Genomic DNA, 26,908 nt, shown 5'->3' with positions numbered 1-26,908 from the left:
CTTGGCCACCTCCCTGGAATTCAGCTCCAATTGGTACTTTGGGGGACTTCCTGCTGTGTTTCAAAGGGTCTTTTCCCACAGAGAGCCACCAAGGAGGAGGGATGTCCCAGCCCCATTCCCTGCCACAGACACAGCAGGCAACTGCACGCCCACCGTCTTCCCACCGGCTGAGCCAGCTGCTCACCCTCACCAGCCACCCCCTCGCCCCAGAAGACAGCTGGGATCAACCCCTTGGTCTGAGTGGTGGTTGCATCTTTAAGAAGATGAAACTGGCTTCCAAATCTAAAACTACCTTTATTTGTGGTTGGCTCAACATAAGACGCCATCATCAATCAGCAGAATTATAAAACTGTACAGGAGGTACAAAAATAGGCCATTTAACTTATATAATTACCCTCACATCATCTAGCTTTAAAAATACACATAGAAATTGTACAATCTGGCAGTTTATAAAATATAAAGCTAAAAAGGAGGATTTTAGGCTCCACAAAGAGGATTGTTTCACATAATTAACACACATTTAACACCTAACCATCCACAGAGAAGACACGATGGCACAGAATTATTTTTAAAATCACTTAAAAATTAACATTTTTACCACGACCAAATTATTCACCCTTTACTATCAAAGCTACTGTAAGGCATCCATCCCGTGGAAGGATACAGTATAACTTTTCCTTTTCCAGTTTTAAAATGGTCAGGGGTGTTGTCCAAAACAAATCGTCTATGCTTTAAGCAAGTGCAATTGTAACTGGGGTATACTTCAGAGTAAAAATTAAATAAATATAAATAGGTTAAATAAATAGGTCATCGCAAAAAGAACACTACATAAGGTTTGCATCTGAGAACGTGGCCGAGTTGACTGGTAATGCTTTCCAGGTAATGGGGACACCCCCGTCACAGCTTTTGGGATACCGAAAAGGAATACTGCACCCACCAAGCGCGCGGAGAGCTCGGGAGGCGGGCGTGGGGACGTGGCCGGGGCTGTGGGTTAAGGCTGCCCCGGAGGGAGGCTCACTGCGGACGGTTCTGTGGTTCTCCAATGAGCACAGGAGATTTAAGTGCTGCTATGGTCAGAACCGGAGTCACGCGTGGGAAATCACTGTTTCGCAGAGGAAGTACAGAAGAGGGTAGGTGCTTTGGTTTCCCTGGGAGGAGGAAATCTGGCTTATCTGGGTGGGACACACAGTGACTTCCTCGCAAAGGCTGCTGCCAGGCACACACATCTGAACAACTCCAGGACGGCGCAGGGATGGCCGGGGCAAAGGCACGCCGGGAGGGAGGGAGGAAAGGGATTTCAGAAACTGAATGGAAGTAAAGAGGATGGAAAGGGGCTCTCTACAGGGTGCTGGGCTTGCTCTTCCTGCATGGAGGGCTGCGGACGCGGAGCCAGCCCATCTTCCGCAGGAACCAGCCAGTGAGCCGATGGAGAACGGGGGCAGTCTTGGGAAACCCAAAGTATTGGGAGGCTGGCCAGAGTCCAACTTCTGAAACGACAGCGGCCAAGAGGAGAAAGCACGGCGACCCAAAGGCCCCCACCCACATCAGCGAGAGGTCAGATCAGCAACCAAGTCATCATCTACTGTCCTGAGACGGAATCACACAGATAACCGAGTCACGTCCACACAAAGCCTTAGTGGGAGAATCAGGGTAAATGCTGATAGGACCTTTCTTGATGGGAAGAAAATACTTTGCTGGACCCACTGGCCTGCAGCTCTTCCAATACAATACATGCAGTGGGTCGGACCGACGTCTCGCTGCAAAGAGCCTACGACGACTATTGCACTGAGACGGGGGAGGGGAGACACCTTTGCACCCAGGATTTTGTACTTTGGCGCCTGGATGGTTTAGTGACTTATCAAGTAACACCAGTGGGTCCCCAAAGTGCCAATGCTCGGATGCCTAGTGACATGCGGAGTCTTTTAAAATGAAGTTAAAAAGCTCAAGAAGCAATCAGAGAAAAGTGTCGTAAAAATAAAACCGAATACTTCTAAAAAGTCCAACAGCCTTCTAGGACGCGTACTCCAGGTCCCAGAGCTCAGCAGCACAGCAGATTCTAGAGGCTGAGACAGGATCTACCACAGGATGTTTTCATGGCAAGCGTCCATGCAAGACCTCTGCAGGCCCCTGGAGGCCTGGATCCCGAAGGTGATGAAGAGAAGATGGACAGAGAGCAACCTGACCAGTTCCGAGGGGTCCGGGACACGGGCGCTTTAAGACTGGAAAGGTGCAATGCACGCCCTTCCCCACCCCTGGGCTCCTTCATGCCCTGATGTTAACTGGTCGTTGTGTTCTGACTATCTTGTCCCTCTCTCTGTCCCCAGCGCCAGTGTCCCAGCAAACCGTGTATCACTGAGTCTGAGTTGGGTGGTTAGAAACAAATATGATCAGCAGAAAAGGCATTTTAAAAAGAAGTTGTCCTGCGGGCAAGTTGAGCCAAAACAGAGAGATGACAAGTATTGGGCGGCTAGAAACGACCTGGCTACTCCGCAAAGAGAACGCGCAGCAGTGCGGGACAGCCGCACCCGTCAGCAGAGCGCTGGCAGCCGGGAGGTCACTCGTGGCACCTTCTCCGCCTGGCCCTCCAGCTGGTGGCACAGTGACCCGCGGAACGGAGCTGGCACAGGCCAGTGAGAGCGGGGAGCAGAACCCGTCGGGCTGTACTCCTGAAAAGCCAAGGACGCCAGGTTCCCAGGTCGGAATGAGGTAACTGGTGAGCTTCACAGATGCGGGGGACTATTTAGGAGAACAAGTGACCGCAGGCATCATGAAAGGGAACGGAAGTCTGCAAAGGCAGAGCCAGAGCCTTCGCTGCGTGGCCTTCACACACGACACCACGAAGACGTCGCACAGTAAGAAACAGTGATTTCCCGTCAGCCAGTGAACGCCACGGCAACACGCGCACTCCCAGCGGAGTCTCCCAGTTCACCAGCACGGAACCGCATGAACGCTCCCCGGCCGGAGCATGTACACAGGAAACGCTTCCTCACGTGGCACCCTCACTGCGTGCAACCACTAAGGCTCTTGGTGGAGAAAAGACAGGAATTGACTAAAACGAAAATTAAAAATTACATTAAATTGAGGGGGAGAAATAACATGGCATCACTTTGAGGATGACGTGTGTGTATAGTGACGCTGTAATGCTTGCTCTTCGCCAGCGTTGGAAATGTTCTGAATACGAACACTCTTCCTGGTGGCGGGGGGGGGGTGGGGGGGGGGACCACACAGAACAGACGTATTGCATTTCTTCTTCATGAGCAAGCTTCACGTGACGCTTAGCTCACTTGTGCTAATGTAGCGTTCTACAGTGTGATCAAACTATAAAGTTATTAAAATCTGCCAAGAGAAACAGAAAATCCTGCCCACGAGGCACGCGGGGAGCCTGGCCTTGGCACCAAGCCCCTGGCCATCCCGCTGGCCCCAGGGACAGAGAGGCCTCATCGCCTGCCCTCTGGCCCGGGGCTCTCCTGGGGTGGCCACGCTGGCCAGGTAGGCCCGAAGGCCTGTCGGTGCCTGGGTCCTTGATGGCCAGGGAAGTATCACTTCTTGCCCCCAAACGCTCCTAAGCATCCCTAATGGTCCAGGCCACAAAGCCACCATGGAGGCCACTAGTCATGGGGCCGCAGTCATGGGGCCTGGGAACCGAGCGTCCTCTCCATTTCCGACACCGGCGGCCGTGGCCTCCCTTTCCAGCGTGCGCTGACCTGCCCCAACACCACACCCACTGCCCCGAGGAAGCACGGGGTCCAGTGACCTGGGATGCGTGGGCGCACTGTGCTCGGTGACCAGTGACCGCCGTCCCTCTGTCGGTGCCCCTCAGCCTGCCATCGGGGAGAGCTGCTCCAGGGCCCCGCGCACAGGCAGAGCTCAGCATTTCTTCCTCCCGCTTCCTTCAAGGCCTCAGGCTGACATCGAACAGGAAGCTTAAAAGGAAACATGTCTGAAGCCAGTCTATCCAGGAAGAGGTGGAGGCGCTCTGCTGCTGCCGGGGACGGCCCTTCCTGCAGCTGTTCCCGGAGGTGAAGCTTTCACCCCGTCTTCCCAGCTGCCTGCAGGTCAGGAGGGGTCACCTCTCCCCGTCTAGGGGTCAGACCCTCTTCTGCCAGCTGCAGAGCAGGCAGCTCAAGGCACTGGTTTGGGAGCCTGGTCTTCTTGCTAAGTGTGGCCTCAGGCCCTGGATTGCAGACATGCGGCGCTCAGTCACAGCTGGGGCCACAAGACGGGGTCCGGCCTGGCTCAGGGGCGTCTGGAGTCACGGGGGACTGAGGCTTGGGGGGCGGGTGGAAGTAGTAGGGCTGGAAGAGCCTCTCGTGGCTGCACAGCTCCATGGCCCGGTAGGTGTGTGAGAGGAGGTGGGGGAAGCGCGACGTGAAGTAGCGCACGAAGTCGTCGGGGATGGAGCCCAGGGTCTCCCGCACCTCCACGGGGAGCTCCCGGTAGTGGTGCTTCTGCAAACAGGGCGGACACAGACACAGGCGGTCAGTTAGAGAACCCAAGAAACGCTGGTCAGAGATCCTTTTGTTACTCAAGGAAGAAAATGTTAATAAGTTCTCTGTAAAGGAAAGGGGGGAGGTTTAAGCAGCCCACCATCCATCCTGCTCCCCATGGCTGCCTCCCCTCATTCGGAGACCTCGGAGCTGAGCAAGGCCCAGTGTGGGGAGTGGCATGGGGACCTAGCGAGCCCCTGGCAGCCTCAAGCGGAATAAAGTCGCCTGGAACTGAAGTGTCTGCCCCAACAGGCTTGGAGGCCTCGTCTGGGCCTGGGCCCTGTTTGAAGGCTGCTCAGTGACAGCTCAGGCCAAGATACCCCCAGGTCCCTCCAGAGAATAAGTGGGGCCCCGGCCCCAGGGCCCTGGAGACAGGCCCGTATGCGAAGTGCCCAGAGGGTACTGTAGGGGTTGATGTGGTGCTGGGTCGAGCAGGCAGAGGGCACATACAGTCAGCGGAGACCACAAAGGACGCCGGCGGCAGAGCCCGCCTCCCAGGTAGGCTGCTCACCGTGAGGGCCCCGAAGACAAAGCCCGTCTCCGGGAAGCAAGTCCCTAGTTTGCCAAGTCTGGCTAAGGCCGCCCAGCCTCTGCGAGGTCAGAACTCCAGGCCGGGTGAAAGGATGGCAGAGAACGGACAGGAGGAGAGGGTGGCTGAGTGGCTGGGGTCACAGCCCTCACCTTGTTCCTCATGGCTCGGAGGAGATCTCTGACGGAGCCACCTTTGTAGGTTCTGAATTTACGCAGATCTAGGAAAAAGACAAGCAATGCAACGTAACAAACACTTTTCACAAGGAAACAATTCCTGAGGCTCCTGGGGACTAAGCGGTCGGACTGAAACAACATAACTGCACTCTGATCGAGGACGGGAGCGCGCCCAGACTGAACCCGGGCGTGCCAGTCTGCATCCCACCGCCTGCTCACACCATGACCAGAGGCAAGCACCACCCACCACTCACCTGTCACCCAGACAACAACGAAACACACTGGTGTCTCTAAACCACAAACGACACCCCCAGAAAGCCTCCCCGTAGGTGGTGCTTGGAGCTCAAACAGCCTGGGGCTGACATTTCCACGTTTGCTTCTCAGAACCGGCTGCAGCTTTGGGAACATCTGTGCTCACCTGTCTGGAGGGGGACGGTGATGTTCTCCCTCCAGTCCATCTTCACCACGGCTCGCCCGCCTCTCTCCAGCTGCTTCACAATCGGGCCGTCCAGGGACTCCTTTTCTATCCGGTCACTCACGTCCTGTAGGGAGATGAGGGCCACAGATGGTGGTCAGTGTGGAGAGAAGCTGAGCGCTGGAGGATGGACACCCAGGCAGAGCGGTCACTGCCTCCTGAGTCCTGAGCTGAGCTGAAGCCGGCCTCTGGGCTGGGCAGCTGGACGTCTGCCTCCCCCACCCCCGTGAGTTAACTTTCCCCTGGGAGTGGCCACGTCTGTCGCTCACTGCAGAGAGGCCCACACGGTCTGTCTCCACGACAGAGCGATGACACCGATCACACCTGTCCACGGCCCTGAGCACCTCACCTGCGTTTCACACCAGGGAGGACTCTGAGGAACACAGCACCTTCCCCAAAGCCACCTGGCAACACCGGGAGGCCTCAAAATAGCCAGACCTCTAAAGGAGTTCATGTCCCCTGATCCTGTCATTTAACCTCTCAGAATCTATCTTAAGAGCTGTGCAAACAAACAAAAACCCAATATACGGAGATGTTTAAATCTGCGAAACTCTAATGAAATTATATGAAGCTGAGGTTTGCTTCAAAATATTTTTGCAGGGGGAGTGGGGAGAGGTGGAGAGAGGGCCAAGGCTGAATTAACAATTGCTGGACCTGGCTGATGGTTAACCGGGAGTTCATTATCATATCCCTCTACTTTTGTGTGCATCTGAAAGCTCCTATAACATACAGTTTTTAAACGATGGCACACACATATGATAGAATGCAACAATCATTAGAATTTTAGAGCTTTACCATGGAAAAATACTTCAAATAGTATATACAGTAAAAAAAAAAAAAAAGGCAAGCTACAAAACTGTATATATAGCTTGATCCTGATCACACTTCTATTTTATGAAGAAAATATATGAAGATGCCAGGCCAGGCCATGACCCTCTAGGTATGGGACCGGGGTCCTGTGTCTTATTCCTTGTCTGCTGCCTTCTCGGCGCCTGGCGAGCGCTACCTCCGTCTGGGCGGAGCCGGGCCCACCTGGAAGAACTGGAGCTGCTTCTCGAGGCTCCAGAAGAACGGGTGCTTCAGCACGTGCTTCGCTGACGGGCGCTTCTGGGGGTCCATGGAGATCATCTTCTCTATCAGCTCCCGGGCGATGACGTCTTCTGCAGAGGAGGACAAGCACAGGCCGAACGCATCACCACCAGCCCAGCGCCACGGCGGACCACCCCCACCGGAACCGTCCGCACGCCCTTGGACTCAAGACTCCATGGATAGGAGTTGTCTGTAACACAATGAAGAGCTTGCCCAGGAATCTGCAGCGGATAAGGAGAGTCCTCGTCACAGGGTGCGAAAAGGGCTGGAAATACCCACTCAGAGGCTCGGTGACGGCCGCGCCCCTACCCTGAACTGGGGGCCATGAGGAGGACGCCCCGGCTGAACACGGGTCGACACAGAGAGTCAAGGTGAAGCTAAGAATCGAGCATGTTGCAAAATAGTATGTACCTATGCACATATGTCTAGATAGATGACCAGAATAATATATACAAAGGTGTCATCAGCAGTCATTCATCACCGTGTAATGGGATCATGGGCCTTAACCAAAGGTTTCTCTACCGGGAATAAGGGAAATTAATCCATAAGCAAAAACCTAAGTTAGTTTTTAATTTTAAAAAGTTAAAGGCTTTTTTAAGAACTGGGTGTCATGGGTGAATTATAACACAGAAAAGCCTGAGGTCAGGAAGAAGACTTGCTGCACCCACGCCTGGGAGTGAGGACCAAGCCTGCCTGTCTCCGCCCGCAGCCGCTGACCATGCTGACCACTGGCGCAGGCCAGAGCCAGTCCAGCGTATGATGCGTGGGCTGCGTGTCCTTCCGAACGTCGGTGCGGGAAAGACCTCAGATTATATAACCCTCACCAGTCACGAGCTGGAGAACACAGGTCCCCACAGGGCTGCCCAGGTCACACAGGTAACTGGGGGACCTGACGGAAACTCTGCTTCTTGGCTCTAGAAGGAGGTGCAGCAGGAATAGCCCCTCCAGCCACAGGTGGGCCCCTGGAGAGGACCCCTGGGAACAGAGCTGGCACCATCCCCGCGCAGGGGCATCCGGGCAGCTGAGGAGCGGCTCCTTCCCCCGCACGCCCAGCTGCCCGCTCACCGTGCTTCTCGGGCTGTAAGCAGTCGAGGCTGTAGGCGCCCAGGAGGATGTTGGCCTGTCGCTGCAGGGACTTGCCGAAAGGGTGGCTGCCCTCAGAAACCACGTAGTAAAACACGCAGCCCGCAGAGAAGATGTCCACCGTGTAGGTCTGGAAAGAAGGGCGGGGTGTGAGAGGCCTTCTGGGAGCCCCGCCCCCCGGCAGCAGGGGAGTGTGGCCGCCACGTCCTCCACGGTGAACATGTCGTGGAGGACGGGCTGACGCTGGGAATTGCTGGGAGCAGTGCTGGGCCCCTGCAGGGGCCGCTCGGGTGGCGTGTTCACCTTGGAGACATGGGCTCTGGGCCCAACTGCCGGGACGCCGGCTCTGCCACCGGCCAGCCGGAAGCCCCGCGGCCGCTCTGTGCCTTGTGTCCTCCAACGGAGAAAGGAGAGAACACGCGATGCTCCTCGGGTTGTTGTGAAGATTAAGTGCATTAATATGTGAAAATTTACCTGGACTGGTGTGTGGCCCCAGGAAGCTCCCTCCCAGCCCTCTTTACCCCGCCGGCAGGTGGCTCCTTGGAGGTGGGGATTTCTGTGCCTTTGCTGCCTGCTGTGCCCAGGGGCCTGCTTACGTTAGGCTTTAAAACTTAGCTAATAAAGGAATAAAACACTTGCTGCTTCAAAAACAGCCCCAGGAAGAAACTATGTGACAAGTTCCCAGGGAGGTCATTCTGACGTCCGCTTACACCTCTCACTTAGACCACAAACCCACTCTGTGTCTGCGGGGACTTTGGGGAAACGTCAGTGTGGCTTCCAGCCTGCGCTACTTGGATGTAACACTAGGTGGCTCCCGAGCAGGGCCTGCCGCCAGGCTGCACCACTCTGATTCTCCAGCAGACACCGGAGGACCAGGGAGAGAAACCCAGGAGCCGTCACCTTCCACTCTGGGGAAAATACTCCTGTAACAACAATGACCTGTCGTTCACCCTCAGCACAGCCCCATGAGGTGAGCACAGCGAATGTCATAAAGGCATGGGCAGAGCAGGACAAGGTTGTCCTATTCAAGGACGAGACTCAGGTCTTCCAATTCCCAGGCCTGACCATCTTTATCTCATCAGAATTGTCCTCACATGGGTGACAGATTCGGGACAGAGGAGCAAGTCCACCACAGCTGAAGCTCTCACCTGTCGCTTCACCTGCTCGGTATCATTCAAACTCCCCAGTACACTCAACACTGATGCCGGGGGGCTCTTGTCCTACACGCTTGGGTGCTCTGCTCCCACAAGCTCATCTCTACGCTCAGTTATGTTCTTTCCAAACTTATTATTGCCACTTGCTCTTTAATTTAAATATTCCATATGCTGTGAAAACACGACTGCCACCAAGTTTGAAGTGAGCTGAGTTTTGCGAAGATCCAATAAAGGTGAGTGGCTACAAAACTCCTATGAATTAGATGTGGGAGACTCCACTGTAAGGGACTGGGATATAAATAGGTAGCTAGGATTCTGCCCTTAGAGGACGGGTGTGAAATGTCTAGGTCTCAAACTAGGAGGCGCGGAAGTGGCAAGTGAGGTGCTTTATACAGGAGAGGAAATGAACAACTCCATTCAGTTGGACTGGAATGTGAAGAAAATAAAACCTACATCAAAGATTTCTATTCCTTAACGAATCACAGTACTTGCTTTAAGTTAAAGTGCTTAAAGTGTGATGAATTTTCTCATGACTCTGCATCATAACTGACTTCTTTGACTCACTGACCAGCTGCTGGTCCCCCGTGAATGGGGTAAGAGGGCTCGACGGAATCTCATTTATTTCAGACTGGCTGATCCCATCCGGGTCTGGATCGGGGGAGTGCGGGGTAAAGGTGCCGAGACACGAATGGGCTCTCAGCAGAAGGATGAAGAAGCCAGCGGGAGGGCTCCCATTGAACCAATCTGGAACAATTTGAGTGTCAAAAGGAGAAACAAAAAGAAAACAGAATAGGAAAAAAAAGGACTATAATGGATTATAACACTATTTTAAAAATCCATGAATTCATAGTGAAAAAAAAAGAAAGGGGATCAGAAATAAAACTCTTCTTTATAGAAAAATGTCAGCTAAGAAATGCAGAAGAATTCCCACTGAGTGAAGGAATTCCGGGAGGGACGTCCGTGATGCTGTGCCATCGGGTGAATGACTGTTGGGAAAGAGGATACCATCCACGCTGTGCCAAACATCGCCCCACAGGGAACTAACAACAAAGAGGAAAACGTGGTGGAGAGAAAAGCAGGCGCCCTCTGTGCCGAGTGAGCCAAGCTGGCATCACCAGCAGGGGTCCAGGAACACCGGTACAACCTGCCATGTCGTGCCTCCTGAGGCTGTGTCCTGTGACGGTTGCTGCAAGAACATCTACCTTTAATCCAATCGGTCCCTTGGACCTATTTTTAGCTCACAGGGAATACAAGGACTGGACAGGCGAGTTAACCACTACCACGAGGAGACGAGTGAGCAAGCCCGAATGGGGCTTTCTTCAGACGAGCGCCTCACTCTTCACAGAAGGTCGGCGGTCGGAGGACCGAAGCAGATTAAAGGGGAGAGCATCACACGCAATGCAAGGCACCTGACTGGACCCGGGTTCACAAATACCCGCTCTGTAAGCGGGATCTGGGGCGGTGTGAACACGGACCGAGTGTCAGACGTCAAACGTTAACCGTTAGGTGTGAATGGTATAAAGGTCAGGACTGTGCTTGTTCTTTGGAGACAGCTGCGAGGGTATTTATGGGTGAAGGACTGGGATGCTTCCCTTTTATATTCAAATGGTTCAGCAACAGACAGAGAGAAAGTGAAAAATAACTAACAAATGTTGAATCTGGACAGAGGTACAGAGGTATTTTCTGCACATCTTAAAAATCCTATCTAATAATAGAGTAACATGTAAATTACCATCACTCCGCTACGCCCACGATTGGGCGGCAGGAGGCTGGGGGGCGGGACTCAGGGTGGCCTATCCGGCCATTGAGAGGCACGGATCCGCTGCCACTGAGGGGGGCTACCCTGCTGTTGAGAGGCGCAGGGGGCGGGACTCCCGCCCCCTGTGCCTCTCAACGGCCAGATCCGCGGCCGCTGAGGGGGCCTGCCGTGGACACCCAGCTGCGCCTCTCAACGGCAAGGTAGCCAGGTGTCCGCGGCAGCCCCCCTCAGCGGCCGTTGAGAGGCGCAGGGGGCGGGAGTCCCGCCCCCTGTGCCTCTCAACAGCAGGGTAGCCCCCCTCAGCGGCCACAGACCATCAAAAGTGGGGGAGCTGGGTGCCTGTCTGCTCCGGTACCAGGCCTTTCAGAAGCCTCCACCGAGCCGGAGGCTTCTGAAAGGCCTGGTGCACCAGCAGACAGGCACCCAGCTCCACCGCGAAAAGCGAAAGCATGTAGGGGACCCTACACGTGCATGATTCAATCATGCACTGGGCCTCTAGTTCTCAAAATAAAAAGTTGGGAGAACAAAAACAAAACAAACTGGAAGTTTGTTCACCTTATGGAAGCTGTGAGTTCCCAAATACGGGGAGAGTGACGGGGGGAGAAGGGGGAAACAGACACTTGCTCCCGTTCGCCCCTTTTGTTCATCTGGTCGTGAGACGATGCGAAGGGCCGGCAGCGTGCTGTTAAACATGTGTCACTGCCCTCCAACCCTGCCGGGAGGCTCTTCGTCCTGGAGGTACAAGAGCCTGCAGTTTCCAAAGGCCTGCGCTCGGTACTCACGGGGTTCTCCTTGCAGTCCTCACTCAGCATCTCCGGGGCGATCCAGCCTTCGGTGCCGGGCACCCCCGAGCGGCGGCTGAAGCTGTGCCTGCCCACTGCCAGCTTCTTGCAGAGGCCGAAGTCGGAGATCATGGCCTTGATCCTGCCATGCGCATTGGGCATGGAGAGGAGGATGTTGTGGGGCTTCAGGTCTCTGTGAACTAACACAAAACTCCAGATGAGCCCAATGTGAACCACGAGCAACACCGGGCCTCCTCCTGCGATAGGAGTGCACCCTCCTCAGACTGCCAAGCGCCCTGCCGCCTCCAAAGGTTTCAGTGGCGTAGGAACCCTTCTCAGACCCTTACGCAGCGTGCACACCAGCGATGCAGCAGAGGGCTTCGGCAGAGGCAGGCCCGCCCGGGCAAGCCGGTCACCCCACCCGGCCACGCCGATGGAGGGAAGCTCTCAAGCCGGTCACCCCACCCGGCCGCGCCGATGGAGGGAAGCTCTCAAGCCGGTCACCCCACCCGGCCGCGCCGCCGAGGGAGGGAAGCTCTCACCGATGTTGAGGGAGTGCAGGTGGGCCAGGCCGGACGTGGTCTGCTGCAGCAAGGTGATGGGCTCCAGGCCCAGGTGGGCAAAGTCCTTCTGCTCCACGTACTGCGAGAGACACGAAGGCCAGGTCGTGGCTCAGCCCCAGGACTCGGCCCCTCAGGGCATTCTCCTCTTTCTCTTTTTAAAGTGATTCAGTTTTATTTAGAAAAATCCTGCCTCCAGTCTTTTGCTTTAACATTTGGTACTGAGTCATCTCCTTTTCTTTGATCATATTTTAAGAAAGGGAAGTTTTACTGACAATATTCTGTCCAAATCCTTATTTTTCCAAAGACTTTCTCCTCAAAGAATAGGCTAATTTAAACAAACAAACAAACAAGCTCCAACTTACTAGTTTCCAGTGGGAAAGATAAGAGGGCAAGACACTCAAGCGCACTGCCTCATACAGGTAACCCTACGCGTGAATGAGACGGAGACAGTTTCACGGTGAGTTGGAAACTGAGCAAAAGGAATTATGATCCTAATGACTCGGGTCATCAGGAAGCACCCTCCAAGCCCACCCAGCCCTGGGACCAGGACCGGCCAGGTATTCTAGAGGCCAAGAGGGAGACGGATGCTAACCACAGATTGTCCCAGGCAGGCTGAGGGGAAGCCCCAGTTCAAGTTGGGGTGATAAAACTGCTCCACATTTTGACTTTGTTTAAATGGGTATGCAACTTTGTCAAAATGCATCAAACTGTCTGTTTTAAATGAGTACATATTATAACTTCAGTAAAGTTAATAAAAAGAAATAAAAGAATGACTTCGGCCGTCCCTGAAACCATCATGCCCCAGGTGCCGGGAGGGAGGCTGCCGTGGGGACGCGGGCACCCACCTCCTGCAGCGTGGCCGCGCACAGCTCGATGGCGATGTACTGGAACTGCCGGTCCTTCTCCGTGCAGAAGTAACGGATCACGTTCGGGTGCTCGTCAGACTCTCGCAGCAGCTGGACCTCGCGGTCGGCGAAACTGAAGCACTCGGGGAGGATCCTCTTGACCGCCACGTCGCGGCTGTCAAACATGCCCCTGCAGGACAAGGAGCAGGGTTGGGCTGGGCAGTGCAGTGGGGCTGTGGACACGACAGGAGGCCCGTAGACCCACAGTGTTCCTTCTCCTCTGACACAGCGGCCACTCACCCGCCTCACAGCCCAGGAGGCCCAACCAACCACCCGTGGTCGCCACTTCTCTCCCTGGAGGCGGAACTCTTCCGTCTGAGTCACGGCTCTGACCCTGCTGTACTCTGGAGCCTGGCAAGCGACAGGCACTCCTGTCTGTCGTGGTGAAGGCACAGGGCTCTCCAACCCACTCACCGGTACACAATTGTGCCCTCCGCTCCGTGGCCCAGGACGTCCTTGGGACAGAAAGAAATTTTCCCAACCATCACCATGCTGGTTTCCTCATCTGAGACAAAACGGGAAAAAGGAGGGGCGGTGTTAAACACACCTAACCCAAACCTGGAGGTTAGAATGGCTACCAGCTTCCTGAGCTCAGACTGAGACACGCACCTCAGACGCTCTATGCCTGTCCCCTGGTGAGAGCTGCTGGGCCCACTCCCCATTCCTGCCCAGGGCCACCCCATCCCTGTCCCCTGCCCCGGTCCTGCCTCTGCACTGCTGTGAGAATGAACGTCTTACACCTTCCTGAAGACAGGGGCTCGCTACAGACCCGCCTCAAGGATTTGCACCTGAAACACCCGGGTAGCCGCTGTGGACATGTGACATGGGGAGACCAGCTGCAGAGTCTCCAGCGTGAGACGAGGACTCTGAGGTCTCTTGTCCTGACACCGGCCTGAGCCACCCTCCAAGGGAAAGGGGACCACCAGCTGCACTTTCTTCCCTGGCCCCTGGCTGGCCTCGGGAATGCTCTCAAGCCAGGGGCCAGTGCACCTCTGGTCAGCAGTGATTCCCAGCCCTTGTGGGGCATCCCACGGGGGCTCCCAGAGGCCCTCTGAGAGGAGAGGCCACAGATGGGGCAGGACCCCAGCCCCAGAGTGGGAGTCAGGTGAGAACAGGATGAACGTGTGGGAACCTCGTAACCCGATGGACACTCCCAGGAGGGCCACAGTGCTGTGCCTCTCAGGTGACACGCAAATGAAAGAGAAAACGGCACCAAATGGCGACTGGCTTTACCCTCGTCGTCCTGCTCCAGGCAGGGGCTGGTGCCGGTCCTGGAGGCAGAGCTGCTGGAGTGCAGCGAGTGGTTGGAGGCTCGGGGGGATGTGCTGGGGCTGCTGGTGCCCGAGCTCTCTGAGTACAGGCCGGACGAGTCCAGGAGCTCGGCGTCCTGAGCCACGTCCCCGGGTGCGTGGAAGGGCAGCTGCTGCTGTTGCAGGAGCTGGATTTTCTCCAGTTCCTTCTGGAACTGCCGGTGCTGGAGCTGCTGCTGCTGATGCATGCTCTGGGAAGAGAAACACACATCCTGGGGCCTGCGGAGAGGCAGGGAGCGGCTCCCTGTGCCAGAGAAGCAGGAGCACTTTATGTGACCCCACAGGGCGGAGGAGACGGTGGGAAGGCACAGGAGGCAGGGTCCGTTCCACGGCTGGCGGTCTTCCTGCCAGTTAGACTTCCCAGGACAGCCCATTCCTCCCACTGGAGGCTGACGGCCACCAGGCAGGGGCAGCAGAGGTGGACCCACTTAAACAAGTGGAAAGCACCCCCAAAGTAAAGGGTTCATGTCCTATACGGGAATGAGCTTCCCGGGCACTGTGAGCTAAGGTGATACATTTCAGGGCTCGGAGCAACCTGATGAAGGAATAATCCTCTGGTATATGGTACCCAATGCACGCCTACGCGACGACGTGACTTTAGCTCACTTATTTCCAACTAGAAAGCGGAAAGGATGACCAGGCCACCTTTCTCACTCTCGCTGATATCTCTAACAGCCGGTTTTTAGGGAAGAAAGTTAAAGGGATTTTCACCTGTTATGGCTATTCTTAAAAGAGGAAAATGTAGTTAACTATTCAAAAGGAATTGTAAGCAAGGTTTACAAAGCAGTTTGTACAGTCAGTTAAACCATAAGATGTAGTTACAAAATCATCATTTTTTGAGAAGCCAGTCTCTCTAATTACAATGTTTTTGAAGATTAGTAAATGTTAACTTTTACATGTGGAAAGAAATGTATATGCTTGTTTGCCGTGTTTGCCCAGGCCTCACTGTCATCAGGTGACGGGCACAGAAGCTTGGAAACATGCGGGAGGGCCGAGGGGAGGGCCGGGCTCACCAGGGGGTAGGTGATGATGAAGGCCACCCAGCCGATGAGCAGGAAGGTGCTCAGGATGATGGTGGCGATGTCCTTGAGCACGGAGTCCACGGGGGCCTCGGGCTTGGCGGGGGCGTGAGCGAACTTCTCCTCCACATCCGGAGGAACGGTGCTGGGCGCATGATCTGAAGTCTGGTCAACCAGGTGGATAACCTTGGGTGGGAGAGAGTGGTTGCATCTCTGAACATTTCCAGCCAAACGAGCCAATCGAGAGCAGCACTGACTCTTCACAAGAAGACGTGAAGTGTGCCGGAGTTTTTAAGCCGCCCAGAGGGCACGGGGCCAGACAACCGCTGCCTTCCCCAAAGTGACTGCCTTGAGAATTATTGCCGTTGACGGTACGTTACTCAGGCCGAGCAGCCACCGGACTCTGGTCTCCCCACTTTCTCTCTTCGTCTCCCCTCCGCTGCAGGGTTGTCCAGGTTTGGTAACCTGGCTCTTCTGTAGCCAAGTGACCCCACTTCCCACTGGTCCCCACCTGGTAGCCTCAGGTCCGGTCAGGCCTGTCTCCTCAGCCCCACAGCTGGTCACACAGGGCCAGCCTCACCTCCAGGCCTAAGCTCTGCTGTCCTCCCTCCAGCGGCCTCTGCTGCTGTCCCACCCTTCGGTCCCACGGCCTTTCCTGCAGCTTTTGCGAATGGCCACCTCCTTCCTCCCCTCCGTCCCTACCAGCTGTGAGTTGCCATGGATGCCCCAGTGGAGTTGACTGCGAGCTCTAAAGGCAAGAGAAATGCCTATTCCCACCACCCGACCCGAAGAGCCGTAGCTGCTCCCTGCCCCACTCACGTCCTCAAAGCTCTTTTTCTCGGCGTCGGCAGGAATCACATTTTCCCGGTGTTTGGGCAGATTGTAGGGGAATCTCTCCAGCATCTTGGTAGACGCAGACAGCGGCGTTTCATGGTGCCCTGGGAGAGGAAAGAAAACTTTCGTGAGAACAGCGTCCTGGGGGTGGCAGCCCTCGGGGCCCAGCTGAGGCAGCAGTCGCTGTCCACGGAGAGGCCCGCGTGCAAACACTCACATCTGTAAAGGGAGAGAAAGAACACGAGAGGCAGCTGCCAGGAATGTCTCATCAAGACAGAAGTTCTGCCCAGCTGGTGTGGCTCAGGGGTTGAGCATCCACCCATAAATCAGGAGGTCACCAGTTCGATTCTGGGCCAGGGCACATGCGGCGTTGTGAGCTCAATCCCCATTAGGGGCATGCAGGAGGCAGCCAATTGATGTTTCTCTCTCATCAACGTTTCTCTCTCTCTCCCTTCCCTCCTTCTCTCTCTCTCAAATCAATAAAAACATTAAAAAAAAAAAGACAGACATTTTGTTACTTAATGGCACGTATCCAGTCTTCTGAATCTCATAATGAGGGGCGAGAAGTCTCCTTGTCAGGAGAGGAATTAGGGTGCTGGGGATACGTTTCAGAGCAAGACTTGTGTGTGTGTTCCTAACAGGCTGTCTGCTGCTGAAGCATTATGAGGCTTTGTTCGACGTCCAAGGAGTTCGCCCTTCCACGCTTACCCTTGTAACATCACTCCACTAAGAGCATCAACTTCCCATCTTGGTTTTCAATTGCTCCGGGGGAGCCCTAGCCCTTTTACCACAATGTGAGCTTCCATCCGGGGAGTGGTGAGCTACTCGCGAGAGCAACAGGACATATTTGCTGAAGGACGGGGGTCCCGGTGCTCTCAGCGTTCACTCACTGTTCTCCACACGACTACTTCGTGACTACCTAGTGTTCACCACACATTTATTGAGCATCTATTGTGTGCAAATGACCCCGCACACCGCCAAGCGTGCCAGTTCACCTCTCCCACTGGGCTGCCGGCACCCTGGCCCCTGACACTTTCCTGTTGGTTCTCTCGCTGAGATCGGGTCTCAGTGTGATCTTTCCGCTATGCTATCCAAGCTTTGACAATGTATTGCCAAGACACAAACAAATGGCAGCTAGTCCAAGCTACGGACGTTTTTTGACCTAGTCCCTCTCTTTAGGTCAGTTCTCCACCAACAACACAACACCGCTCTTCAAGGGAAGCCTCATTTTGCTCTGATCCGCCCCTAGTTGCCCCTTGTCGGCTGAAGACCTCAGAGACAGGCTTTGCTGGGGAGTCGTACTTCCTCACGCGAGGTCTGCGGCTTCAGATCTCGGACTCAGACTTGCTGGCGGGGCCCAGGGACCTGAACGTGAGTATCTCCCGGTCCCTCTGAGGCTAACAGAAGACCTTCACTCCAAGAGAAATCAAGCTGTGCCTTCCACGAGCCACCACGGGCAGCAGTGCCCTGCCCGCCCTCACCCCTGACGCCCGCTCTTAGCGCCCCAAGTCCTGCCCCTCCTGTAGGGCACCTCGCAACCCACTGCCATGGAAGTGATCGGCCCCAATTCATTCGTCTTCCTCCTGTAGTTCTTACACACAGGCTTCTCCCTCAGCTCGGCTTTAAGTAATATCACGCTTCACATACTGAACCAAGTATGCTCCAAACGTACTCACGAGACCCGGAAACACTTTCATGCGAACGGTTCCTGCGTTTCCGTGATTATCTACCATCAGCAGTTATGTCCGGACTCCAGAGCAAAAGCAGAGGCCCTGCCCTGGATCTACTGATTCCGGATCTCGGGGGGCTTCACCTAATTGACAAAGCTCCCAGGTGAAGCTGAGAGCACCCCAGGCTAGGACTGCTGCTCTGGACAACCCCCAGACCAAGTCCCTCAAGCTAAGAGGACTCATTTTATTTTCAAGATGAATGTGCTGTGGGAATATCCGTAACTTCTTCCACAAAAACCAAACAGAAGAACATAATAGTTCAACATGAAGAGCGTATCCTTTCACCTGTGGCCCCAGCTTACACAGAGACCATTTAAAATGGCTGCGCGGGGGCGTTCCTCAGAAGGGCCTTCAGAACTGCGGGATGCTTCCCCAACTACTTCTGTGTACTCTGCTGGGTTTTTCTGTTTTCTTACTTGAGCAGCTTGTCCTTTTTAAAGAGATGTCATTTTGCTATGATAAAGCCATGAAGGGTTTTTCTGCATTTTTTAAATAGTCTTAAATACACCTTTCCTTCATTTCCAATACTTTTCTCACTTCTTAACCATTAGTAGGCAGTCTGTGTCCCCTTAACTGGTACATAAAACGGAGTCGCCGTATCACTTCAGTGGCCTCTGCTCGTCAGCTATTTTTTCCCTTACTGTGAGCCCCTTCAACAAGTTTTCCAAACTATTTCTATCTTTTTAAAAAAAAGGTATAATTATTTTGCCATCTCCTTTGCCCATTTTTTGGTAAAGATAACGACTAAAAGAAAAATGGCTGCAAAGAGTCAGGATGAATGAGAAGAACGAGACCTGGGCAGCTACAAAAGGAATGGTCAGGGCTCGAGTACACCCAGGTTCCTCTCTGCACCACCCAGTCACACTGCTCCCAGGCCAGCCTCTAAGGCCCCGCACTCCCCAAGCCCCTCCTCATTCCCTACCCAGGACCCCGGCTCTGCCCTCAGCCCAGGGACCAGTCAGCAGAGATCAAGAGGGAAAATGGTGAGGAGAAACCTCAGGAGCCCCTGTGCACTCTGGCACCCCCACTTCCCTCCTGCCCACCCCACCCCCTGTGGCTGCATCTCTGCCTCTCACCACCTCTGGGGCTGGGACACAGGACGGGAAAACAGATTCAAGAAGACTCGGTCCTGCTGTAATTACTTGGGACACTTGCCAGAGACACAGCTCTCTCACCTCTGCCCTCATCTGTCACACTCACTGCCTCTGGGCGTCACCTCGATGTCTTATCTGGCTGGCTGACAGCAGAAGAGTGATGGCAGCAACAGCAGAAGAGGAGGAGAAGGGACTCCCCATACACACCCAGGATTTCTGCCGCGGCTCCTGGACCCGGATCCAGCCTCTAACTCTTCACCTCCCTCAGTCCCTGCTGGTCTTCAACCCTCTCCTCCCTCCGCCTCCCCACACCCACGCCAACTCCAAGTGAATTCTTCCATAGAAATCGCTCCAGTTTCCTTAACTATCAATGGAAGTAAAGTAACAAGGGTGCCTACCTGTGGAAAATAGGAAATGTATTCTAAAGTGCTTAGTGCCCATGCCTGGCACATTACAGACATTCAGTGCATTGGATGGTTGCACAAAGTTTACATTACAGTCATGTGCTGCATAATGATGTTTTGGTCGATGGCAGCTTGCATATATGACAACGGCCCCATGAGATTATAATAGAGCTGAAAATTTCCTATTGCCTGGCAACGTTGCCATCATGATGTCACAGTACAACCCAATACTCACGAGTCTGCGGTGATGCTGGAATAAAGAAACCTACTGCACTGCCAGTCGTATAAAAGTGTAACATAGGCAACTGTGTGCAGTACAAATATTGACAATAAACATCTATGTTACTGGTTTATGTACTTACTATACTATACTTTTTGTTATTTTAAAGTGTCCTCTTTCTACTTAAAAAGTTTGCTGTCAAACAGTGTTAAGCCTCAGATATCTTGCACTTGCTGTCTCTCTGGATGGCATCATTTTCTCTTGGGCTTGATTTAATCTCGTGCTGTTTTGTGCAGTAACACGCTGTGGAGGCTTGTAGCCTAGCAGCAGTATGCTGTACCATATAGCCTAGGTATGCAGTAGGCTGTACCTTCTAGGTTCGTGTAACAACACTCTGGGATGTTTACAAAACGAAAAAATCACCTAACGATGCATTTCTCAGACCGTATCCCCAACATGACTGTACATAGTACTTGAGTTTTGGAATAGTCGTTAAACAATTTTTGAGAACTGACTTGGCAACACAGATGCCCTGTTTATTTCCCTTGGGGGTAAACATGTTCCAGGTCTGGAAGACTAGGACACAAACTAAGCACAAAGCCGTAGACTGTAACTAGCAAGGTCGGCTCTGCCCACCAGGAGGCAGCACATGGCAGGGAATCAACTCACCGATCAGAAGCCAGTAGTTCCTCAAGTAGTTGAGCTTGTTCTTCCCTTTGAGCCCAGGGTTCAACTTTAGGTCCGTGCTGGGTGTGATCACACACTCCCCTTTGTCCCCAATGGTGACCCCGTCAGTCTGGGGGCCTTCCAGCAAAGGAAGGGTGCTGCCTCGGGGCTGTGGAGACAGAACTGCAGTGAGGCCTGGGCAGCCCTTGCAGGTGAGCAGGCCTCCCCTTCCTGTGACTGTCCTAAGGGACTGTCCTACCTCCGGTTGGGGCTGGTCCAGGACAGTCAGAGCAAGACACAAAGGCCGAGGGACGGCAGGGGAGGCCCCCCTCAGGGTGTGAAATGCTGTGCTGAGGTCTTTAACATGGACACCTTTTCAAATTCTTTTGTCTAGGAACTGGGAACAGGAAGGTGTGTGTGGAGTTCCAAGCGGCTACTGTGAGCAGCAGTGTAAGTGAAGAATGCCAGGGCACCGAGCAATCCACAATCCAGGCACCTGACCAGGGTGGAGTAAGCGCCCCCAACGAGCCCGCTGCTGGCTCGGGCACTGCTGGACCTCCAGTGAGGCTGCCCTGCTCATGGGAGCTGCTGACCAACTCGCCTCACTGGCAAGACAAGTGATGCCAACCAAACACCTCAAACACCAAATGAGCGGCCAGGATCGTGAGGCTTCGGACGCCCAGAGACGGAGCACTGTCCAGGTCAGGAAAGGATGAAAGGATCTGAGTAGCGAAAAGAGGAAGGGGAGGGCCGGAGTGTGAGGTGCAGCCTGAACAAAGGCTAAGAGAGATGGACAGGGAACTTCTGAGATCGGCGAGAAGACGCACGGGCTGGACCCAGTAGTGGGGAGGACGGCACCGTGGGACGGGGCGAGGAGAGCTGTGACCACCGGCGGGGGTTAGGCTTCAACACCAAGGCAAAGGGAGTGACCAGGGCTTCCAGGGCCTAGCGAGCTGCTTGCCACGCAGCTCTCCTCGAAAGGAGAAGGTGGTATGTGCAGGAAATGTGTTTGAGGATCTAAGATCTGTGTCTTGCATTCTTAACCAACAGATGCTTATACAGGACTCAAAGTCACTCCGCAAAAATGGAGCAGGAGCAGTTAGGAGTTAGCAGTTAGGAGGCTCCCCCCTCCCGCCTCCCCAGGGGACTTACCACAACTGCAACCCCCTCGTGGACCATTGAGGGGGAGGCGTAGAGGCTAGTAGAGTATTTCCCAACATACAGGGTGGGCCTAGGAGGAAAACAGACACATGCATTCCATAGTCCTTTAAATTCTGGGCTTTTTTGGAGAAGAATCCCAGCCCCAGCCCCAGCCCCAAATACCACCCAGAAGAATAGCCAGATGAACTCGTAAGCACGCTGGGGTGTGGAGGTGAAACTCCCGCCCTGGCAGCAGGAGAACTGGACTCAGGCCCCGCTGCCACTCACTGCCTGGTGTCCTCATCTGCAACGGGCGGGGAGAGGGGCTGTACTCAGCCATCCCCACGGCGCCCGCAGAAAGGACCGCATGCAGTGATCGCCCGGGAGAGACTGGCGCTCGCGACCACGGCAAAGCCCCTAAGATGGTGGTGTATAATTTAGAGAAAACATCCCTGCATATCATCTCATTTGCTCTTCTCCAAAAGCTCTCTCAAGTGGGAAACTGAGGCTGAGGGGGCGGGGTGGAGAGCACAAGCCCGCTGAATCTTAGACACATGCACCGTAACAGTGTGGGCCTGATTTTTAAGTGAATATGACTTACAGTAAAAACTTACAAAATACATGAAATTGGAAAATGAGTACATCTCTTATAGTCCCACTACCTGAGATATATCCAAATTGTACTATGAATACTGTCTCTTTCCTGTCCCCACCCGTAATTTTAATTCATTTAATACTTAAGCATTCTGAAGCGCCAGGGACGCCCCCGGTTCTTATATTCTGGGGTTTCTGAATGAGCCAGTCTTGGCTCTTGGTTTTCCTCACGGCTTCAGAGTCATCTGCCGAGCCCTAGCCCCAGTGTGAGTGTGGCACGCTGCGGCAGGACCGTGTCAGGGTCACAGAGGCCCTCTTCTGCCCGGGTTCCCCGACTCACGTCAGCTTGCTCTTGGCCTCCGTCTCCTTGGGGAAGGGGTACTTCCACTTGGTGATGCGCCCCACCTCCCCGGACATGAAGGTCAGGTAGCGCAGGGTCTCCACAGCGACGTTGATGTGCATCACCTTCCGCAGCCCCTCCCGCTGCCAGACGTAAAAGGCCACCACAGGGGAACCATAGTTTTGGATCCACAGGACGTCGCCAGATTCCCTGTCCACCGTCACCACCAGCCCATCGCCATTGGACACAAAGTGGGACATCTCTGCACAGATCAGACAGACAGAGCCACGTCGAGTCTCGCCCCGTTCTGCAACCACATCCTCACGGCCCGGCAGGTTGCGGCCACTCGGCTAGAGGAAACAAGGCTTCTGGAGAGTTCTCAGATCTCCCCCGAACAGCTCCACTCGTTTCCAAGGAGCTCGCTCAGGCTCTCCCACAGCAACACACCAGGAGCTGCCTGGTTTGTAAGCCCAAGACAGGATCACCCTCTGGAAGGCGAGTTACTTAGTGACGCTCGTCAGCATTCCGTTCGCTTAGAGAAAATGCTGAGCAGAAAGGAGCCAATGAGGATGTATTTGATAGCAATCGTTTCAAACCTACTGATCAAGCTCAAAGCCAGGGCTGAACACATCGGACCGCAGAGCAGGTTTCTATCAACTTCCTGACCCCGGTATTAAGGGGGCAGGATCGGTTTTTAGTTTTCATTGGAGTTGGGGGAATGTTTACTAGAGAAATAACTGGAGGGCGAGCCACATGTAGGCAGTGAGTTGTCACTGTCACAAGGTGATGCTTTCTCCTGCTTCCCACTGGGCTTCTAGCAAGTTCCTTCTGAGACACAGAGGGACCGGGCAGAGTGCGCCTTCCCTCCTCTCAGGCTACCTTGCGCCGTTTTACTCGGCTTTCCCTCCTCACTTCTCACCAGGACCTGCCTTCAGCGCTGCCTGCTGAAGTATTTACTCTAATTCCATGGGAAGTCCAGAACCTGCTGACCAAGGGTGTCTCAAAACAAGATCCAGCTTTTCCTCTGGAGCGAGCCCTTTCTCCTGGATCACAAGGACCGCCCAGCCTGGCCCAGCCACCCGGAGTACTCACTGTAGTCCACGTCGTCCTCGGGCAGCGAGGCTGCGTAGTCGAAGTAGGTGGCGTTCCACCGGAGCTCTCGGGTTTTGGTGTCGTACATGGTGATGGTGTATTCTGAGGACACACATAAAGCCTGTTACCCGGAGGGGCCGTGGCACCCACCGAGGTGCTGACCTTATCTAAATTACAACAGACAAGTCCTCCCTAAACTGCCTGCAGGAAAGTCCAAGCCATCCACGTGGAGAGAGAAAAGGCCACGTGGAGAACTGAAGTCTCAGACCCATGAGCGAACCCAGCCAACAGCACGTGGCGCAGAGACGAGCCACCCCTGCGGTGTCCTTGAACTCAGGACTCACAGGATCATGAGCAGTATCACAGTGTTGTTCTAATACAGCAATAGGCAGATGATGTTAGAAATCGGTGCCTAATAAAGTGGGAAGGTGTCATAACCCAAACCCAAAACATGTGGCACTGACTGGGACCAAGTGGCAAATGGAGGCCGAAAGGTCGACGTGGAGACGAAAAGAGCAGGGAGAAAACTGCTACTGGGAGCCGAAAAGGGGTAACCCAGGTTATGGGGTGGTGACACAATTACCTAATGAACTTGTAGGTCTGGCTAAAGAGATTTCCACGCAGAATGCAGAAAGCGCCGAATGGCTTCTCTCAACTGCATATGATACATTGCAAGACAGATAAACTAAAGAAGCAACAATTCGGTTTTCGAGCTGAATAGAGAGGAAATATAGAGGGTGCCGGACTGGCCTTCCAGCTGAAAAAGATTCTCAATGTAAAAAATAGCTTTAGGGCAAAGATGAAGTCCAGGGTGCTCCCAGCAAAAAATGGCCTCAGGGTCCAGATCAAATCAAAGGTGAGGCAGTTAGCCCTTGTCGAGTAGCTCAATTGGTTAAAATGTTGTGGTTGCAGGTTCAATCCCCGGTCAGGGCACATATAAGAAGCAACTAATGAATGCATGAATATGTGGAACAACAAATCGATATTTCTCTCTCTAAAAATCGATTAAAAAACATAAAGTGAGGCAGTAAGACCCTTCTTTGAGACCTCAGAGAGATTTAAGGTGGTATTTCACAGACCTCCTGCTATTAAGGTAGCACTTCCTAGATCTTCTGCTAGATAAGAGGGTTCTAAGAACGGTGAGGGTGTGGTCCATAGCACAAAGTAGAGAGGTTTGTGGGTTTGGTTTAATCTTCTAGAATGGACTATAATATGACACATGCAAAATCTATTTTCCCCAGCCCCTGGTTCTGGGCTGGCTTCCTGACTTGCTTTGACCAGCAGACTGCAGTGGAAGGGAGGTTTCGGGACTTTGAGCCCAGGCCTCAGAGGCACTGTACCGCCCACTGTTACTCAAGGGGAGGACCCCGCCATCGTGGAAGGAGGTCCAGGCTGTGTGGCGCGGAGCCAAGGCCCCAGGCACCTGAGTGAACCCAGCCAACAGCATGTGGAGACCACTGATGCCTGTTGAGCCCTCCCTGCATTTCTGACTCACGGAATCCTGAGCAATAAAGTGTTGGTGCTTGAAGCCACTAAGTTAGGGTGGCTTGTTAAGCAGCAATAGATAATGCAACAAGAGAGACCTTCCTGCTCCCGGAACAGGAGGCCCACCCAGCTTCTGCAGGGCCCCGGATTAGCCTCACTCACGCTTAGAAAAGCACAGTTTCCACAGCACTGGAGGAAGGTGCCGTCTCTGTTTTAAAGCCTCGGCCACCGAATGTTTAGACAAACTTAGTGCTCAATTCAATGATTTTTTTTTATCCTCACCTGAGGACATGTTCATTGATTTTAGAGAGGAAGGGAGAGAGGGGCAGAGATGAAGAGAGGGAAAAGGGGTAGGGAGAGGGAGAGGGAGAGGGAGAGGGAGAGGGAGAGGGAGAGGGAGAGAAACATCAATGTGAGATGTTTGCACCGACTGGGGATTGAACCCATAACCTTTTATTGTATGGATGATGCTCCAACCAACCGAGCCACCCAGCCAGGGCTGTAATGATTTCTTTCTAGGTTTTGGGTGTAATTTTTTCCTTCTAAATGTTTCTTGCTTCCCCTTTTAGCTCTGTGTTAACTGTCTATTCCACAATTTGTAAGGAGTGCTGGAAGATGTCAGGTGCCGCACACATACGATGAATAAGGCAGATCCCTGCAGTGAAAGGGCTCAGCACCCACCCACTGACTCGCTCCAACGTCTGGGCACCTGCTACATGTCGGACAGGTGCCCTGTATGGAGATACGGCAGGTGAGCAAGGCCAAGTCCTGCCCTTGGGAAGCTGATGGTGTAGTGCAGGAGGCAGAAAAATAGGCAAATATGATTTAGAAACTTGTAGTGACAAGTATTAAAAAGAAAACGAGGCTGAAAAAAGAGGTGAGGAGGGTGCTGCTGATGCCTTAAAGGGCCAGTGATCGGCAGTGAGTTGGTGGTTGTAACGGGCCCATGTGGCGTGCGTGCCCCGAGGATGGAAGAGCTGCTGTCCTGGGCAGGGACGGGGAGCTGAGGTGAGGAAGAGGCCTCACAGCCAGGGTGCCTTTTGAGCAGCAATGTGAAAGGGGACAGGACGTTGGCCAGACAGGCAAAATCGTGCATACCTGGTAGAGAGGGACCCACAATTCCAAGTTTTTAAAAATAGCACTGCTTATTCTGGGAGCTGTGGGTAGTTCATCTTCATTGGAAAATGTTGAAATGAGGGAAACGTAGCGAGGGAGGAGGGGCAAGAGGCAGCAGCTGCAGGCTTTGTGGGCTGCGTACAGATGGGACTGTAACCCTCAGGCAAGGAGGAGCCACAGCGGGTCTAGAAAGGGGAACCACGCGGTAAAATCTGTGCCGGAGAAGACAGCTCTGGCCGCCTCCTCCATAGGAAGCCCAGGGGCAGAGACCCGTGGGGAGGCTACTTCAGGTCCTCTCGGGAAACAGGCAGGTCTGTACACGACAAAAGGCTCCTTCTTACCTGTGCGCCCAAGGTACAGAAGAGAGGTCGAAGGGCAGAGGCTATCTGCAAAGGTCGATGACAACGTCTGCTGTTTCTCCCCGGTCAGAAGGTCAATGACATACCAAATGTCCTGCTTTTTACCTGAAACGTCACAAGGACACACTGTGGTTTGCACTCGTCCTATATGGAAAAGTCACTGCCGAACCAGCAGCCCAAGACGTCCTCTGTCCGAGAGTCAGGCCATTATCTCGTCACCCTGCTCCGAGGTGGGAACGGTAACGTGGAGATAATAAAACGAACGATTGGGCCACAGGGTCTCATAATAATGGGGTAACCTAATCAAGTATAAAAAGTTCTCCGAACCTAGTAACTCATATCGTCCTGCTTTGATTCGTGGCCTTAAATACTACAGGTCTGGCCTGGAAAGGGCGAGGCTTTCCCCACAGACTAGGATCTATGCAAATCCCGAAGTGCACCCAGGGGCTCAGAGCGCTGCTAACCATCATCCCTGTATCTCAACCTCCCTACCGAGGAGCTCA

At 53.9% G+C, this 26,908-nt stretch overlaps 1 protein-coding gene across 1 annotated transcript in view; it reads right to left on the bottom strand.

Moving 5' to 3' along the window:
• Window positions 1-280: 280 nt before the first annotated feature.
• ERN1 (endoplasmic reticulum to nucleus signaling 1) overlaps window positions 281-26,908 on the bottom strand; it is a 68,109-nt gene continuing 41,481 nt past the window's right edge. The window contains exons 6-22 of the mRNA XM_079798561.1: window positions 26,388-26,510; window positions 23,446-23,547; window positions 22,354-22,615; window positions 21,432-21,510; window positions 20,283-20,448; window positions 16,151-16,269; window positions 15,326-15,517; window positions 14,236-14,503; window positions 13,417-13,507; window positions 12,943-13,132; window positions 12,077-12,176; window positions 11,535-11,734; window positions 7,822-7,969; window positions 6,700-6,827; window positions 5,611-5,734; window positions 5,169-5,236; window positions 281-4,448 (exon numbers count right to left, since the gene is read on the bottom strand). Of these exons, the coding sequence (XP_079654687.1) occupies window positions 4,197-4,448; window positions 5,169-5,236; window positions 5,611-5,734; window positions 6,700-6,827; window positions 7,822-7,969; window positions 11,535-11,734; window positions 12,077-12,176; window positions 12,943-13,132; window positions 13,417-13,507; window positions 14,236-14,503; window positions 15,326-15,517; window positions 16,151-16,269; window positions 20,283-20,448; window positions 21,432-21,510; window positions 22,354-22,615; window positions 23,446-23,547; window positions 26,388-26,510 (2,612 nt within the window). The 3' untranslated portion in view covers window positions 281-4,196. The remainder of the gene's footprint in view (window positions 4,449-5,168; window positions 5,237-5,610; window positions 5,735-6,699; window positions 6,828-7,821; window positions 7,970-11,534; window positions 11,735-12,076; window positions 12,177-12,942; window positions 13,133-13,416; window positions 13,508-14,235; window positions 14,504-15,325; window positions 15,518-16,150; window positions 16,270-20,282; window positions 20,449-21,431; window positions 21,511-22,353; window positions 22,616-23,445; window positions 23,548-26,387; window positions 26,511-26,908) is intronic.

This window comes from Cnephaeus nilssonii (genome assembly GCF_951640355.1).
Source record: "Cnephaeus nilssonii genome assembly, chromosome: 19".
Lineage (NCBI taxonomy): Eukaryota > Metazoa > Chordata > Mammalia > Chiroptera > Vespertilionidae > Cnephaeus > Cnephaeus nilssonii.
The sequence above is the reverse complement of the archived record's forward strand: the minus strand, read 5'-3'. Positions and strand labels throughout refer to the sequence as shown.